Here is a 17,762-nt window from a genome sequence, read left to right as displayed (position 1 = left end):
CCCCTCCCCGTGCACCCAGAGCCCCCACTTCTGTGCACTCAGAGCCCCCCTCCCTGCACACCCAGAGCACCCCCTCCCTGTGCACCCAGAGCACTCTGTCCTGGCGCACCCAGAGCCCCCCTCCCTGTGCACCCAGAGCCCCCAGGAGCTCCTGCTGAGAAAGCAGCTCTTCCCAGGGCCTCCCTGTTTTGCCCTCCCTCCTGCTGGGGGCCAGGGTGCCTACCTTCCATCATGGCCTGGGGGGCAGGGTGGGGCAGGGCGCGGCCTGTCTGGCTGCCTGACAGCCCCGCCCACCCGCAGGTGTACATGAACGCCGTGTGGCACGGCTGGGCTGTCCCCATGTTCCTATTCCTGGCGATCCTGCGGTTGTCCCTCAATTACCTCATAGCCAGGTGAGCGTGCTGCGTGGTCTGCGCAGGCGGTGGGGCCGTGTCCCTGAGCCGGGGCGGGGCTGCCTCGCACACAAGTCTTTGGGGAGTCGTCCCGTGATGGGGTAGGGCTCCTGAGCCCCCGGGAGGATGTCCGCCCCGCCTGGCTCCCCAGGGCCGGCAGTGGGTGTCTATGAACTGCCCAGTGGCTCTCGCTCTTGGAGGGACAGCGGGTGGCCATGGGTCGCTGCAGCTGCTCCTGCTTGTGACGGAATCCCAGGGGCTTGATGCAGCTGCAGCCTTTGTGCCCTGGGGGACCCTGGGGTTCAGAGTGGGGGGCCTTCCCATCCCCAGGCCCAAGCAGGTGCCGCGTCTTTCCTCCGTGCTCTCGGGAGCATCTTCTGGGGGCTCTGTTGCGATGCCCCTTGTCCCCAGGCTGCCCGGTCTGTGAGCCTCGCCTTGGCAGCAGGCCCGAGAGCCCCCGAGGTCCAGATTTTTCCGCAGCTGTTCAAAAGTTCACACTTCCACATACCTGTGTCCTGGGCATCCCGGTGCCTGCTTGAGTTGGTTCATTTGAAACAGTGGTAAGAAGAAAGTCTTTACACACCAGTGAAGGGGCCGTGTGTGCCCAGGCAAGGCCCAGTCAGCCGAAACACTTGCTGTGGCTGTTGCGGTGACTTGCTTTGAAGGACCCGTTACCTCTGGGTACTTTGAAATGTGTCTGTTTTATCTCTGGGGCCCCAGAGGAGGAGCTGGTGAGGGTGACCTTGAACCGTCCTTTCTCAAGAGCCAGGGGGCAGCCCTGGTGGATTCGGCAGCCAGCGGCAGAGGGGCCCCGAGGCCCCTTCGGTCCGGACTCCTTCCTGCAGGGAGCACGGGGCTGGGGCTTTGCGGTCCTCCCTCTGATGGCGCCCCCCGTTAAAGGCGTGTGATTGTCTCGTCTTGGCCAGGGGCTGGAGGATACAGTGGAGCATCGTGCCCGAAGTGTCCGAGCCCGTGGTAAGTCCTGGGCAGGCCGCGACCCGCTGGCCCCGGGTGGGCTTCCTGAGGCCTCCAGAAGCGGCTGTGTGGCTGCCCTGGGGAGCCCTGCCTGGCAAGTCAAGGTTAGGGAGCAGGAAGCCAGCGCCCCCCAGCACAGGGCCCTGGATGGCCACATGGTGACCCCTTGCCAGCTGGCACTCCCAGTGCCCCTTGCTGGCCCAGGATGGCAGCTGGGGAAGCAGGCCCGTCCTGACTCTTCCCAGCTGGGATGTGATCCGCTGGAGGGAGGTACCAAGGGAGCCATCACCGCACGCCACAGCCTCCCTGGACCGGTGGATACGTAGAGCAGGGGTCAGCAAGCTCACGGCCCTCCATCTGATTTTATAAATAAAGTTTTATTGACTTACAGCCATACTCTTTCACGTATGCGCTGCTACCGATGCTTTGGGGCAGCAGCAGCCTAGCTTAGTAGCTGTGGCAGAGGCCATGCGGCCCGCCGAGCGCCCGGCGTTTGCTCTGTGGCCCCTTACTGAAAGTTTGCCGACCTGCTCGAGAGCGAGACTCTGGCCAGTGGAGCTCTCTGCGTGGAGCTCACGGCGGGGGTGCTGGTGCAGTGGTGCCACAGGGTCCCTGGAGGGGTCAGGAAGGGCGCCTCGGGGGCACGCCCGTGCCTGCCGGGCCCGGCATCCAGGAGGGCCTCGAGAGGTTCTGGTCGAACGGACTCAGACAAGCAGGATGGGGTCAGGCCCCCTTTTGCCTCAGTTTCCCTCACTGCAGAGAGGGGCAGAGGGCTATGTGGTCTCACATGCATGTTTGAAGAACCGCTGTCAAAGTGCGCTCCCCACTGGTTGAGGGGGTGGCCCCCGGCCTCCCTGGCCTCCTCGGCACCAGAGGGTCGTCCCCAGGACAGCAGCCCGTGCCGTGCGGGGGCGGCGGAGGGGCCCCGCTCCTGGGGCTTGGAGGCCCCTACGCTGGTTTGGGGACTTCTCACTAAGCTGTTCAGTTTTGGAGGAAATGCTCTCCCCTCTCTGGCTGCAGGAGCCTCCAAAGGAGGACCTGACTGTGTCTGAGAAGTTCCAGCTCGTGCTCGACGTCGCCCAGAAAGCCCAGGTACCGCTCCCTACGGGGCTCTGGCCTGTGGGTGTCCGCAACAGCCTTGCCCAGGGGTCCAGCTCCCCAGGCCTGCGGGCATCTGTGCCAGCCTCTCCCAGTGGGGCCCCAACTCCCCAGCCCTGTGGGTGTCTGTGCCAGCATCGCCCAGGGGGCCCAGCTCCCCAGGCCTGCGGGCATCTGTGCCAGCCTTGCCCTGGGGGCCCAGCTCCCCAGGCCTGCGGGCGTCCACGCCAGCCTTGCCCAGGGGTCCAACTCCCCAGGCCTGCAGGCATCTGTGCCAGCCTCTCCCAGTGGGGCCCCAACTCCCCAGCCCTGTGGGCGTCTGCGCCAGCATCGCCCAGGGGGCCCAGCTCCCCAGGCCTGCGGGCATCTGTGCCAGCCTTGCCCCGGGGGCCCAACACCCCAGGCCTGGCTTGTCTGTCGACCTTCCTTAGGCCTGCCTGTTGACCCTGAGGCAGCACCCAAGACCACCCTGGTCAGCCGGCGGGCCCTCCGGTCTAGGCTGAGGCTGGCGCCCTGGGGGGTGGATGCCTACCAGTGGGGCCCAGCCATGCCCGTGCATTAGCCTGGGCTTTGCCCTGGACCCACCACCCTAACCTTGGCCTGCTAGTGGCTGGGCAGGATGTCGGGGCTCTATGTCACCCGGCCATGGCCACACGGGGGCTGCACCTCTCTGGCCGGCCCGTGACCTGGCCCTTCCAACGTGGCCATGTGGACAGGGACCCATTGTGATTGTGGCTTTTTCTCCTCACAGAACCTCTTTGGCAAGATGGCCGACATCCTGGAAAAGATCAAGAAGTAAGTGAGGGGCCCCTACCCGTGGCCTTGGGGGTGCGGCCCTGCCCCCCACCCCCCAACGGATCCCCTCCTCCCTTCCAGCCTGTTCATGTGGGTCCAACCTGAGATCACGCAGAAGCTGTATGTCGCGCTGTGGGCCGCCTTCCTCGCCTCCTGCTTCTTCCCCTACCGCCTGGTGGGACTGGCCCTGGGTAAGGAGGCGCCTCGTCCCAGGTCGGGGGTGCGTGTGGTACGGGGGCCCCGGGCCGCTTTCCACCAGAGCGTCCGCCACGTGCCTCCCGAGGTCGGCTGCTAACTCGGTGCTGGCCTTCCTCCCTCGGGGCCTCACCCGATGGCTTCTTATCAGAACGCTCACTCGGGAGAGACCCGAGGGCTGAACCCTAGAGACGTGGGTGGTTTCTTAAACCGAGCTCACTCTCTGTTTCCGTGGAGCTGGTAGGCCCGAGTGCCCACAGGGGCCGTGAGGGGTCAGGCTGTGGGAGGAGAGACGTGGGGGTGGGGGTGTCATGGGGGGTGCAGGGGGTCGGACCTGCGGGAGGAAGGGATGGTCAGGATGCGGGGGGGTCAGGGTTTGCACCGGATGGTCAGGTAGGTGATGTCGCTGTTGTGCGGCATGGGGGAGGGGAGGGGGCAAGCTGGAGGGGGGTGTGCAGGGTTTAGTTCTGGGGTGGGGCGTGTGCAGAATCCGAGCCACAGAGCTGGATGTGCAGGACGTGGGCCTTTGTCCATATTTCAAACCACCGGGTGACAGGGTGGGTTCACTGGGAGCCCTGCCCGGGGCCTCTGCAGGGCAGGGAGGGAGGCGCGGGCAGGTGTGGACCCTGCCCAGGCCCGCTCGGCTCACCTGCCCCAGGCCAGAGCCTGGCTCCTGACCGCAGCGGGGCCTCGGGGTCCCTGGCCTGGAGTGGGCGTGGGCCCATCTGCAGTGCACGGGTGGGGCTGGCTCTGAGCTGGGGCATTGGCACGGCAGCCACGTGGATCGGGGGGTCTCACGGGGTGGGGGCCATCCCCATCTGCCTGCGGCCCCCCACCGCAGCCCTGCTCTTTGGTCGGCACTCTCCCTGCAGGCCTTGCCAGGGGAGCCAGGGCTGGCAGACGGCGTGACCTTGGGGGAAGTGACCGGCCCCAGCAACGTGAAATGTCCTCGGTGCCGCTTCTCTGGCGCCTGGCCGGGCACGAGCTCTCTGACCCGCGGTGGGAGGGGACCCGCCGGGGCCGCAGGCGGGGGGGTGGGTCCCCTGCGTTTTCCTTCATGTCACCCTTGGGGGTCGTAACTTGTGAGGTGGATAACTGGCAGGAGCCGGAGTGGCCCTCTTGTGCTGGGGTCGCCTGGAGCAGGCCCCCTCCTCGGCTGGGGTCGCCTGGCCCTCCTGCACCCCTGCTTTGTGCCAGCCACCCCCGGTCCTGCGAGGCCCTGTGCTCTGCCCTCTGTGAGCTGGGGTGCAGGGCTGCCATGCCGAGGGGACGGACGTGGCCGTGCTCCTGGTCCCGGATGGAGTAGGCTGTTTCCTCTGCCTCTAGGACTCTACGCTGGAATCAAGTTTTTCCTCATCGATTTTATCTTCAAACGCTGCCCGAGACTGCGAGCCAAATACGACACCCCCTACATCATCTGGAAGAGCCTGCCCACGGACCCGCAGCTCAAGGAGCGCTCCAACGCCGCCGTGTCGCGCCGGGTAGGCTGGGCTCGGGCCGCAGCCTCCACGCCCCTGTGTCTGGTGCCATGGGGCACCCGAAGCAGACGCAGTGCTGTGGTGACTCCCCTGCCACTGGACACTGCCGTTTCGGAGGGCACAGCAGCCGTGGGTGCTGGCCGGTGCTGGGCAGGTCCCCGCCCACCTCAGGCCCCCTAGGGCCCCTCCCACAGACTTGAGCCACGTGGCCCCGAGCCAAGGGCAGGCAGGGTCCAGGGTGCTGGTCACAGCTACCCGGAGCCTGGGGCCCTTGGGAGGACGGACCCCTGGGGGCTGCTGTCCGGCCCTTCCGTTCCCCGGCTCTGAGGCTGGGGCCTACCCCGCGCTGCTGCTGGGCCTGTCTGCGTTCACGGAGGAAGGGCTTTGTGGGCGGTGGGCCCTGCGTCCCAAGTCGGGACACGGAGGACCAGCCGGCCTTGGTGTTCTCCTCAGTCTCAGATGAGTGGGGGAGGAAGACGCTCGGGGAGGTCTAGGAAGGCTTCCTGAAGGAGGGGACTTTGGGTTTCTGGACTCTTGTGTGTGAGTGTCCTCCGAGAAGAGGGGGTCCAGTGAGTGACCGCTGACGGGCAGGTAGCTCTGGGTCAGGTGTGCGTCAGGCTCCAGGACAGCAAAGCCTGGTGGGCGCCGGGCTCCTTGTTAGGGGTGAATCCTGTGTGTGCACGGGCAGCTTCTCAGTGAACCGGCAGAGGGGCTCTGGGGGTGCAGGTGGAGGCGAGGTGGGCAGCCTGGCTCCCCGAGGGCGTGGGAGGAAATGGGGGGCCTGTCCTAGCCCTGGGGCGGTCAGGGAGAGAAGGCCTTCGTGGGGGGGTCCAGACCACTCAGCGCTGGCCAGTGTCAGGAGAGACTGTGAGGGGAGCGAGGTGGGCTCCCCGGAGGAGGGAGACCCTGCCAGGCATCTGTGCTTGTGGCTTGCAGCTCTGCTCGGCCCCTGTTTGTGACCTCACGTCACGGGGACCCCCTTTTTCTCTCGGTCGCACGTGTGTCTGTCGTCTCTCCGGCCAGCCGCCAGGGCACGACCGGGTGCGGTGTCTGTGCATCACCACGTCGTGACCGTTTGACTTTTTAATGTGTTCTCAGGCTGCGTCTGTTTCTGAAATGTGGGGAATGGGCTGTGTGCCCTGGGGTGCTCCGGCGTGTGGGCTCAGCCTTGGCCTTTGTTTGGAGTGGGGACACTGCTGGGGAGATGGGGGCTCAGGGCTGCTCTGCCCTCACGGGGTGAGGGGCGCCCCTGGAGGGGCTCGTAGGGGGACCGCACCGTCCGTTGGGTGCGGGGGGCTGTGCGACCCCGTTCCCCCCCGCCCGACGGGCACGCGTGCCCTCTCCGCAGCTGCAGATGGCGTCCTCACGGAGCTGCGTGTCCAGCGCGCCGGCCGGCCTGAGCAAGGACGAGGACACTGGTCGCTTCCACGGCACCAAGAAAGGCAACTTCCACGAGATCTTTAACCTGACTGAGAACGAGCGACCACTGGCGGGTACGTGCGCCCGGAGTCTGTGACTGTCCTGGCCTGGAAGTGGCAGCCCCCGTGCTGGGGGCCCGTGGCAGGAACAGCTCTGGGGCTCGGAGGGCTGTCCTCCACGGGCAGGCGGGAGGAGCCGGGTGTGCTCCCGGCCCACATGGGGCCCCCACTTTGCTGCGGCAGGTGGTTTGGCAGCAGAAATCCAGAGGGTCCCCCAGACGCAGCTCAGAGCCATCCCCTGCTTGAGCGTCACAGGTGCTGCCCTGAGGTCCTCCCCGCTGCCCAGGCTCACCCTGGCCGTGACCTGGCCGAGAGCCGTGGGATGGGAAGCAGCCGGGAGCACGGACACCTGGTCAGCCTCCTGGGAAGGGCCTGCCCAGAGCTGACCAGCGGGCACCCCGGGCTCTCGAACAGCCTGGCCGTCTGTGGCTCACGACAGCGAGCCTCCGAAGAAATCCGTGGAGAACTGACTTGGACCTGCTCCCGGCCCCTCCTCCTGCAGCCCCGGGATGCGGACGCGTGCTCGCTGGGGGGCGGGAGGGGACCCTGCCTCCCTCTCGGGGTGTTACCTGCTGGCAGGGAGTGCGTGTCGGTCGGTGCTCGGAAAGCCTGGCTGGGCTCCGCGGCGAACGGGGGGAGAAGTCACGGTCGCTTTTGTCCCCGCCAGTGTGCGAGAATGGCTGGCGCTGCTGCCTGATCAACCGGGACCGGAAGATGCCCACGGACTACATCCGCAATGGGGTTCTGTATGTGACGGAGAAGTGAGTGCCCGGGGGCGGGTCCGAGGCTGTGCTCTGGCCTCCGCGGGGCGGGGCAAGGCTTTGTCTCCTCTCCTAGAAGGAGACTGGACGTGGATGGGAGCGGGAAGAGCGGCTCTGGGGTGGGATCCGTTCTCAGCCCCTGGGGAGGGGGGGCGTCCTGCCCCCACACTCACAGCCACGGCCACAGCTCCCCCCCACTCACGGCCACGGCCACGGCCACATCTCCCCTACACTCACGGCCATGCCCCCCATGCACAGCCACGGCCACGCCTCCTCCCACACGGCCACGCCTCCCCCTCACAGCCACGCCTCCCCGCGCAGCCACAGCCACGCCCCCCACTCACAGCCACAGCCACGCCTCCCCCCCACTCACAGCCACAGCCACATCTCCCCTATACTCACGGCCATGCCCCCCATGCACAACCACGGCCACGCCTCCCCCACACTCACAGGCATGGCCTCGCCTCCCCCCACCAGTCCCTGAGGGAACGTCCCTTCTAACTTCACCAGGCTCCATGTAGGGCGGTGGATTCAGTCTGTAAAAACTATGGGACTTTCTAAAAGTGCAATTTTTTGTGAAAGGCCAGTGCACGGAGACAGGCGGGAGGGGCTCTGGGGGCGGGTGTTGCACTCGGCCTTGGGGACTGTGGTGGCAGCAGCTTGGGCACCAGGTCCCTGTCGGGCTGCTGGGTTACAACCATTTCTCTCTCCCCCGGTAGTTACCTGTGCTTTGAAAGCTCCAAATCCGGGTCTTCCAAGAGAAACAAAGTCATCAAGCTGGCGGACATCACGGACATCCAGAAGGTCGGTGTGGCCCCTTCTCCTGTCCCCGTTACCCCTCCGGTCTCAGGAAGAGGAGGGCTGTGGGGCTGTGAAGCTGGAGGCTCAGCTGGGGGTTCACAGGGAACGCTGGCCCTATTCCTGCCCGCGGCGGGGCTCCCTTCCGGAGGGTCTTCACCCAGAGCCCCCTCGGCTCCCGTCAGCCTCCACGTACCACGGGCGTCTCTCAGCGCCCCGTGGGTCAGCCAGAGGGGTCAGGGGAGCCCAGCAAGATGGCCCAGGACGTCAGGCCGCTGGGCCCCTCGGCCTGAGATGTTCTGCCTGCCTCAGGCCTTTGCTTAGCCCGTCTCCCTCGAGTGTGATCACACGGTGTGCAGCGCCTGGAGGAGGGCCTGACGCACACTCGGGGTGGGGGTGGGGGCCCGGCCGGGCCCACCTGCTCACGGCCTCCAGGGTCTCCGCGTGTGGAACACGGGCCAGCCCGGGCCGTGCGGTGGACCCCGGCTCGTTGGCATGTCCTGGGCCCTCCCAGCCTCCCCGCTGGGGCGCCCCTTCATGCAGGGCCCCTCTGGGAGAGGGTGGGACGGGCATCCGCAGGTCTGGCTTCTCAGTCATGACGTCCGTCTGCTCGTGGCCAGGAAGGTGGGCGCTCCGTGGGGCTTGCAGTCCGTGGGCCCTGGGGTGTGGGTGGGCTTGGCCCTGGTCCTGGGAGGGGCCCGTGGTGACAGTGTCCTGTCGTCCCCTCAGTACAAGGTCCTTTCTGTCCTCCCGGGTTCAGGCATGGGGATCGCCGTGTCCACGCCATCGACCCAGAAAGTAAGTGCCGGGCGGGAAGCCGGGGAGCCTGGGCCGGGCCCAGAGCTGCGGCCATAAGCGCAGGCCCCCCTTCCCTCCCTGGGGCCACAGGAGCCCTGCTGCTGTCTCAGGTGTGGGTCAGGCGGGGCTGAGGCCCGCAGGGAGGGAGGGTGGAGCCCGGGGACCCCCGAGGGCTGGGTGCCTGGCCTCTGCGCGGGCAGGGGGGGGGGGACATCCTTGTGCGCCTGACCGCGGGGGGCTCCTGTCCTGTGCCCGGCTGCGCGGGGTCACCACGGCCTCCCTCCCTGCCAGCCGCTGGTGTTCGGCGCCATGGTGCACAGAGACGAGGCCTTCGAGACCATCTTCAGCCAGTACGTGAAAATCACGGCGGCGGCAGCTTCTGGCGCCGACAGCTAGTGCTGGCTCTCGGGGGGTGTTGCTGGAAGGTGTTTTTTTGTTGTTCTTTTTTTTCTTTTTTTTCTTTTTATTAAGGATTTGATAGTGGAAAACCTTTGGACATCCTCCTGATCTTTTGCAATAATTCCCCTCGATCTGTGGTTTCTATTGTGTTTACCCTGCGTTTTTTGGACCCCCTCACGCAGGGGTGGGGCCACAGCCAGTGCCAGCCCTCCGATGGGGGAGGCGTGTCCCACGGACACGTGGATGCGGAGGCAGGGTCAGCAGAGGCCGTGCCTGCACCAGCCAGCGCCCAGGGCAGCGGCCGCCTCCGTGTCCCCCAGCCTGGGCAGAGCCCCCGCGCCCCAGCCCTCCGGAGGCTGAAGCTCTTCCACACCAGAAGCCATAGCGGAGGAGCACCCGCGGCCCCTCCTCCCGGGGCTGAGGGATGAGGACAGCTCCGAGGCCCCTTCACCGGCCTCCGGAAACGGGCTGGTCGGTCTCTCCCCTTCCTCTGGTGAGACCCCCCCCCTCCCCGCCGCTGCCCGTCCGAGCAAGGCTGGGCTGGGGCGCTGCCCGGCTTCCGCCCTGGGCTGCCTCCACCCCCCGCCGTCCTGCGGAGCCCCAGGAGCCCTGGACGGGGTGACCGATGGGGACGTGGAGTGACAAGCTGGTAGAAGCACATCTTCTCACCGCGTTGCTGGCAGAGACCCTCGAGGCCTGTAGGGCCGAGCTGTGCTCTCAGATGGAAATCAGCCGCCGTGTGTGCCTGGTGCTGGCCTCCGGGGTGGGGGGCTCTGGGGGTCCTGGCGGGGTGGGGGGGGTAGGGACAGACAGGAGCGGCCCTGGCTTGTGCCCCCTGGGGGCGCCATACAGGGCTGCTCAGGAGGGCTCCGGGGCGGGGCCAGGAGCGGAGCCCAGAGGGCTGGGGCCTGCGGTCTGCACGGCTGGCGTCCGACGGTGTCCCGGTGTCCCGGTGGGGGACGCGCCGCTGTGCTGGCCTTGCCCGGGGTGGGGCAGGGTGCCCTGTGGGGACAGGCCTGTGACGTCTGTGAAGGGGAGGCTGAGACGGCGGCGGTCAGCGGTCAGCACACTTCCGACGCGACTATTCCAGCCCTCGGCTTGTCCCGAGTCCTTTCGGGTGTCACTGGATTGTTTTTTGAAGAAACAGAAGATTATATTTTTTACAGAGAGCAAGCTGTTTTTCTTATTTTTGTATCATTTTTCAGATGTAATTTTTACCTTTGCTCTGATCCTAATTTGCTGGTTTGGGTGAGACCCGGTGGCGTCGCTCATGTCCCCCTTCCCGGGGACCGGAGCGTCACACTCCAGGGCCCGGGCAGCGCCCCCGGGGAGCCCCGCCGACCAGCCTGATGAAGCACACCCCCCACCCGGTCGGTGAGATCTGAGGGCACGCGGCCCCCCGGCTCCGGCCCTGCCGTGTTCGCGGGGCCCTGCCCACTGCCCTTCCGAAACCCCGGAGGCAGAGCCCGCCCTAAACCTTGGCTTTGGCTGCCACACAGCTGGACTGGCTCCTGGGGCCCCGCGGAGGGATCGGGCACGCCCGGGGAGCCTTCCCCCCCGCAGACCCTCCCTTGGTGCCCGAGGCACTTGGGACAGGCTGCAGGGCGACCCCCGTGGGGGCCACTCACCCCTCCCCGGGGCCCCCAGCGGGTCGGTGTGTGGCCTGTCCATGGGGGGCCTCGCCGTCCTGAGGAGGTGGTTTGGTTTGAGTCCCTTTTGAGGAGAAAGGGAGATGAAAACTGACCACGTGCCGAGCGCGGCCGCCGGGGGGCGGGGCACAGGGCCGGGGGTGCGCTGGTGGCCAGGCCCTTCTCGGGGGGCGCAGGCCCCGCCAGGAGGCACGCGGGCCCCGGGCGGAGAGCGCCGTGGTTTCCATCCACTTGTGTAAATCTGGGCAGATGTTTCATTTCTATGACTAATCACTGAACTAGAACGAATGTTACATTTTCTACGTCTGAAGCCTGAGTCTATTTTGGATCTGTAAATAGTCGTCACTGCTGTCATTTTGTTCAACAAGAGGATCGTACTGTATGAAGAACTGATGAAAACCCCCTGTAACATTTTTTTAAGAAAACTTTGTTTGTTTAAAGAAGTCTTGTATAAATTATAATTTTTATTTAAATAAACCTGAAATGCTTTGTGCCCAGGGGAGGGGTGGGGGCGGGGGGCGGTCGGCCTTCCTGGCAGATCCCGTGTGTGTCACAGGCGGCTGGAGTGGGGCAGCCCGGCACCCCTCAGGGTGGCCCAGGGGTCCTGCGGGGGACCAGAGGGTACTGGGGGTGAGGAGGGTGCCCGGGGAGCGGGCTGTGGGACGGGGCCACGAAGGAGGGTCCCAGGGGGCCGCCCGTGGACATCGAGGGGCTTGACTGCAGGGTGGTGGGCCGCAGCCTGCACGTGGGGGCAGCCAGGGCCCAGCAGGGGTGACAGTGGGTGGTGGGGCCTTCACTCCGTGCGAGTCTGACAGAGGGACAGAGGTGGCACCTGGGGCTTGGGGTGCATGTCCTGGCCCTGCCTGGGCGTGACCTCGCTGGGAGAAGCACGCATCTCTGGGACCTCCCCTGGGGTCTGAGGCTGAGTGGTGGGCAGAGGGGTCCCCAGTGGCACCTGTCCAGACACAGACCCTGGAGATAGGGATGCAGAAACCACGGTGACTTCTGAACCCACCACAATCCTGCACAGAGCTGAGCCTCCAGCACCCCACGCCCATAGGAGCCCCCGGGAGGCAGAGACTCACCTGGGTCCCACCAAGCGACAGGACCCTGGTCTGATGGGCCAGCTCTGCCCCCAGAGGTATGGCCTTGTGCATGGCATCCATCCACCTGTTCGTCCAGCCATCTCTCCGTCTTTACGTCTATCTGTCTGTCTGCTGCAGCCACCATCCTAGGGGCTGGGACGTAGCCACAAAGGGCCAGTGGCCCCTGAGAATCCCCTGCTGTCGCGCAACCCCACTCTCCCGACAGCAAGAGGGGCCTTTCCTAGCCTCAGAGGCCCCGCTTGCCGCCCTGCAGCCCCACACGACAGGACGGTGCCTGCAAGCGCCCGGGCCTGTGGGGACACCTGCTGCCCGGAGCCAGAGGGTGAGGAGGGCCCGAGCCCAGGGTGTGGGCGGCACGGGCCCTGCTCCCGCTCTACAGCGGCCTAATCGCGGTTCTGAATGCTGCCTGCCAGCGGTATTCAGTGCGGCTGGTCTCCTTGGGGGCCGGGACACTCCGTGCATTTTAGCAGCACCCAAGGGTGAAGCCAAAAAAGATGCCTTGGTGCCCCTCTAGTACTTGGGTCTTAATTTTCAGGGAGACGGAGCCCCTGCAACGCTCCTCTGGCTGCAAGTTGGAAGAGGAGCCCCCCCCTCCAGGGTGGGGAAGGCCTGTGACGGAGGAGACAGGAACACGGGGTGATCTGTAATGCTCTCGTTCAAGTGTGCTTCCCTCCACGGGCACCTGCTGTTGCGTCTGCAGCAGCATTTAGCAGCGAGGTTTAGGGCCGTGTGAGTAACAGGAGGGCCCCACGTGGACCGGGGCGGTCGCCACCAGGCTGGGAGCCAAAGGTGAGGACTCGCTCCCCACAGCAACCGGCGTGCTGGCTGCTCGGGGTACGAGGCCCTGAGGCCTCAAGGTGAGGAAGGATCCAGAAAACCCCGTCCTGTGCGGGAGTGTGTGGGGAAGCCCGCCCTTCCTCCTGCAGGGGCCCCGCGCCCTCAGAGGCCCCCTCATCCCCTCTGTCCCTGGCGGTCCCGGCTGGCGCACATGGGAGGTCGAGGAAGGGGTGAGGGTGGTAAGGGCAGTCCCTCGCCTAGTCCCGCGGGCAGGGGACGGGCCTGTGGACACCCCAGGGCTGCAGGTAAGTTGTCACTTGAGGCGCGTTTTCTGGAGACCGTGTGATGTGTTTAAAGAAACGCGTTTTTTGTGTAAAATAGTGTTTTTGGAAGGTAACAGCGCCAAAATACGTTTTTGAGGAATGTATCTAAACAGAATTAAAAGAGATTTTAGGGAAAATTCTAGAACTATCGAAAGACCTGAGTGAGGACCCTTTTTCCCCCCCAAATGTTTATTTTTGAGAGACAATGGAGGAGGGGCAAAGAGAGGGAGACACAGACTCTGAAGCAGCTCCAGGCTCTGAGCTGTCAGCACAGAGCCTGATGCAGGGCTTGAACTCATGAATGGTGAGATCATGACCTGAGCCGAAGTCGGATGCACAACTGACTGAGCCACCCAGGCGCCCCCCCCCCCTTTTTTAAATGTTTATCTTTGAGAGAGGAACAGCGTGTGAGCAGGGGAGGGGCAGAGTTAGAGTCTGACGCAGCTCCCGGCTCTGAGCTGTCAGCACAGAGCCCGACGCGGGGCCCAAACTCACAACTGAGAGGACCCGAACCGAAATTGGAAGCATAACCAACAGCCTCCCAGGCGCCCGAGTGAGGACCTTCTAAGTGGGAGCGAGTGCAGCGTTCGTGTGGCAGGAAGTTCAGTTTGGTGATGGAAACATCTCAAAATGTGCAGAATGAAGTCACAGAACACGCACACGCTGGGTTTCCTTTCACATGAAGAGCAAAGTGTGCAGAACAAGACAGTGAGCCCGAGCACGTACGCGCTCAGGAAGGAAACCCCCTTCCGCCCGCCGGGCCTCGGAACCGTGTCCTGCAGAGACGCCGGTGGAAGGTGGACAGGGGGGCGGCAGGGACACCTTTATCCGATGCTGCCGTTTTGGTTGATGTCACATCCCACAGAGGTGGTCAGAGCCCGGGGCTTATGTGCCATTTTAGTAAAAGGACAGTTAACTTTGTCAAGAAGTGAGAAGACGAATGCCAAGACATCAGGGCCTGGGGGGCCCTGGGGGCTCAGTCGGTTGAGTGACTTCAGCTCAGGTCACGTCTTGCCGTTCATGAGTTCGAGCCCCACACTGGACGGCCCACTGTCGGCACAGAGTCTCTTGGGGTCCCGTCTCGCTCACTCAAAAAAAAAAAAAAAAAAGGAAAGCGTTTCCAGCTCCTTAGGTTACATGGCTTTACTGGGGAATTTTTTTTTAACATTTATTTTTTTGAGACAGAGAAAGAGGGAGAGCGAGAGCACGTGGGGAGGAGCAGAGAGAGGGAGACACAGAATCCGAAGCAGCTCCAGGCTCCGGGCTGTCGGCACAGAGCCCGACATGGGGCTCGAACCCACGAAGCAGGAGATCAGGCCCTGAGCTAAAGTCGGACACTTAACCAGGCCCCCTGGCGCCCCTACTGGGGAATCCTGGGTGGGAAAGAATGGAAGACTTAGGCTTGTGCAGCCCCACCTCGGTGCCCCCCCAGCGGTAGACGGGGGTCTGCTCCTGGAAGGTGGGCGAGGAGAGCCACCTGCTCAAAGGGGAGTTTACGTCCCGCTTTTAGGCGAGGATGGGGGGCAGGACTCTCCTTATGCATTTGCTGCCCGATGGGTCTCCAGCTCAAAAGAGTCCTGTGCCAGAGCGGCGTGTTCTGACCCCCCCACACGGGTAAAGAGCACAGCACGCGAAACACTGGGCTCCGTGGAGCGGGCAGGGCAGGCTCAGCCTGCAAGGGGGGCACGCAGGGACCCGCCTGGCGGGTAGAGACACCATCCTGCATTTTATTCTGGCTCTTGAAATCACACACAGGTGTTCTCACAAAACATGCTCCACTTTGAAAACAACGGGAATTTATAAAAGACAAAAAAAAGAGACCTCTGCCCAAAGTGACTTTATTTTTGTCTTCTCAAACCTATCAGGGCAAATATGCCATTTCCTAATCTTGAAACCCGCAAGATTAAAAGAAAATGAAGCTGCCTTTTCCATCCGCGCTGCCCCGTGACCCGAGACTGTACAAGGACAGAGCCGCGCGTGCCCGGCGAACGGGGGGGCCCAGGTCCCTGCTCGGAGCGGGTGCTGCGCGGCGTTTGGGCCAAGGGGCCGCGCAGGCAGGCAAAGCCCAGACGAATCCTTCTCGGGGATCTGAGTTCTCACGAGCCAGCCGGCAGTTCTCAAGTACGCGGGGGCTCCATCTGGGGCCGCCGGGGAGCTCAGATCCGCACGAGGGAAGGTCTGGAAGGTGCTCCTGTCTCGTGCGGAGGTTACCAGGCGCTCGGGGTGTTCGCACAATCGCACCCACTCCAGTGCGGGAACCGGGGGCCTGGCTTTCTCGGCGAGCGTGAAACGCGGGCTCCGGCCGGGGCGGCTTTCCTCAGGCCAGACCAGGAATGTCTCGGGAACCTCGTCAGAGGGACACGGTCCACAGAGCGGTCGTGGGCGGCGCCCCCGCTCGGGCCTGCCAGGCGGTCCCCGTCTGGCTTCTCCCAACCGGCGGCAGGCGCCGAGAATCAGGACCAGCCAGCAAGGCTCCCTTCCCACAGGCTGACTCTCCGCCCACCCGCCAATGATTAAACCACTGGATTTGCACGACCGCTTGATAATGTGATCTTACTTTAAAAGCCAGTTAAAGCTGCCCTTTTTGTCTGACCGGGGATTGAATGATAAAATAGGACATTTCATGTCTATTCGAAATACAAACACTGCAAGTAAATGCTAAAAATATAGGATGTCTGTTAATGCTGAAATGACTGGCTGCGCCCGCGCGAGGTCCGGGGCCTCGGAAACGCCGCTCCCAACCGGCTTCCTCTCTCTGCAAACCGGAGTTCGAGCCGCATCTTGTATTTCAAATAAAGCTATTTTAGGTGCGTCTCCCGTAGAGCCAAGCGGGGATGCAAAGGAAACAGGGCCACCCGTGCGTTCGGGGCCGCCCCAGGGCCGCGGCCACGCTCGCAGGGAACCCCTGGGCTGCAGCAGAAATCTACCTAAAATGCTAACCCTGAAGACGCCGTTTACGCTATTCTGGCTGAAAAGACAACAGTTTCAATAAATACGTAGAGCTGAGCGTGAAGAAAAGCTCCAGTCCGGACCGCGTGTGTGCACTCGGGGCCTGCACCCAGGAAGCCTCTCTGCCCCCAACTCCCAACAGGGGCAGGGTGCCCGGGGGTCGGGCGCAGCTGGGTTTTCCCGGCTGCGAGCCAGCGCAGACGCTGTGTCCAGGGCCCATGATTGGTCCAGCTGACCAGCCGGACTGTCCCAGAATCAAGACCATGAAGACAGCAAGATCAAGGGCCGCGCCCGCCCGTGTCCCCACGCCAATGCTCGCTCCCGAGGTGTCCCGGGAGCAGGGCCCCAGCGCGCTGGACAGAGAGGCTCCAGAAGTGTCCTCGGCAGGAGTCCCACACCCGATCGCCACAACTGCAGAGGAAGTTGTGGGCAGCGGGTCCGAGAGCCGGGAGACCCCGCCCGTCCGGATGGTGTGACCTCACGCTCTCCGTCCCTACAATTATTGCGGGAGACCCACTGACGGGCCCTTGGAAAACCCGTGCTGTTGGTGTCGGTAAAATCTAAGAAGCCAGCGCCCCCAAGCTTCCCGGTGCCACGGGCTGTGACTGTGTCATGTGAAACCCGGCCCGGAGAGTCACACAGAACCGGAAATGCCAGGTTTGGTCACGGAACTGCTGACATAGGTGTTTCTTCTAAAATCAAGATTTAACTATCAAAAATAAATTTCTAAATTTAAACGTGTATATCAACGTAATTGGTCTGCGGTAATTCTCTTAAATAACGTTCACGGTCCCCACGCGCAGCGAGGCGGCGACGGGCGGCGGCACCTCAGGCGTGTGACTCTTCCGCGGGGTCCTCGATTCCCCTCGCGAAGAGGCGGACCAGCTGGCAGTGGACCCTGCGGAGACAGAGGACCCCACGTCACCCGCGCGTCCCCGACCCTCGGCCCCACGGCTCGTCAGGGTGGAGGTGGGCAGGGGTCCCATCCTGCCTGACTCTGGGCCCCGCCCCGTGGGGCAGGTCAGGGGCCCTCTTGAGAGGACGGCCGAGCGCTGAGAGGAAATCCCGGCACCTGCGGAGCCCACGTTAGCAGAGCGACAAATCCCTGGGCAACCGCTTCCTGAGCCTCCGGGACCGCAGGGAAGGGTCCGCGCAGGGCGGCACCCCTCGTACAGGATGTGCGGCACGTTCAGTGTCCCAGGACGAGGGGGGCCCCGCACCAGCCTCCCGCAGCACCGGGACGGGAGCCCGTGGGGCTCGGTGGTCAGTGTGGCTGTCCGGCCCCCCCCGCTGCCGCCTCCTTCCCGATTCACTAATGATGTCACAGCCTCCCTGGCTGCCTCAGTCCGCGAACACCGACTCCCGGCTCACGGGTCGTGGGCTGGAGCCCCACGTCAGGCTCCGTGCTGATGGGTATGGAAACTGCTTGAGATTCTCTTTCTCGCTCAAAAATAAATAAATAAACTAAAACAAAAAAAATTTTTAAAGATATTCAGTAATAAAAACTCCAGAACTGAGTCACCTGGTGCTCACGGCCTGGCGATGTTCGTCAAGATGCACGGCATCTACTTCACGAAAGAATGCTGTTCTTAATTTTCAAAGTATCCTATTTTTATAGCAAATCCCTAAGCCAGCATTAAACATAATTTCTGTAACTTGTAAAATGTGTTCACAAAAGCTGAATCCCCGTGTGTACGACTGTCACCCGGCGTCCAGGAGCCGAGCCCAGGGGCCGTGGCCACAGCAACAGGTGCGAGCCGACACGCGGCTCCGGGAGGCGGAGGCCGCCCC

The 17,762-nt window shown here is 64.0% G+C and overlaps 2 protein-coding genes across 4 annotated transcripts in view; one reads left to right on the top strand and one right to left on the bottom strand.

The window, feature by feature from the left end:
- The window catches only part of GRAMD4 (GRAM domain containing 4), a 41,984-nt gene extending 32,047 nt beyond the window's left edge, over positions 1-9,937 (top strand). For both annotated transcript variants that reach the window (XM_029954299.1, XM_029954300.1), the window contains 11 exons: positions 301-392; positions 1,319-1,367; positions 2,388-2,459; positions 3,217-3,260; positions 3,342-3,451; positions 4,782-4,936; positions 6,282-6,426; positions 7,079-7,172; positions 7,892-7,976; positions 8,700-8,768; positions 9,060-9,937. In XM_029954299.1, coding sequence (XP_029810159.1) covers positions 301-392; positions 1,319-1,367; positions 2,388-2,459; positions 3,217-3,260; positions 3,342-3,451; positions 4,782-4,936; positions 6,282-6,426; positions 7,079-7,172; positions 7,892-7,976; positions 8,700-8,768; positions 9,060-9,164 — 1,020 coding nt within the window. In that variant the 3' untranslated portion in view covers positions 9,165-9,937. The remainder of the gene's footprint in view (positions 1-300; positions 393-1,318; positions 1,368-2,387; positions 2,460-3,216; positions 3,261-3,341; positions 3,452-4,781; positions 4,937-6,281; positions 6,427-7,078; positions 7,173-7,891; positions 7,977-8,699; positions 8,769-9,059) is intronic.
- A 4,905-nt stretch (positions 9,938-14,842) lies between these two features.
- Positions 14,843-17,762, bottom strand: part of CERK (ceramide kinase) — a 35,019-nt gene continuing 32,099 nt past the window's right edge. For both annotated transcript variants that reach the window (XM_029953334.1, XM_029953335.1), the window contains exon 13: positions 14,843-16,869. In XM_029953334.1, coding sequence (XP_029809194.1) covers positions 16,800-16,869 — 70 coding nt within the window. In that variant the 3' untranslated portion in view covers positions 14,843-16,799. The remainder of the gene's footprint in view (positions 16,870-17,762) is intronic.

The sequence above is a fragment of the Suricata suricatta genome, chromosome 10 (genome assembly GCF_006229205.1).
Source record: "Suricata suricatta isolate VVHF042 chromosome 10, meerkat_22Aug2017_6uvM2_HiC, whole genome shotgun sequence".
NCBI lineage: Eukaryota > Metazoa > Chordata > Mammalia > Carnivora > Herpestidae > Suricata > Suricata suricatta.
Note: the sequence above shows the minus strand (reverse complement) of the source record. Positions and strands in the feature narration are given on the sequence as shown.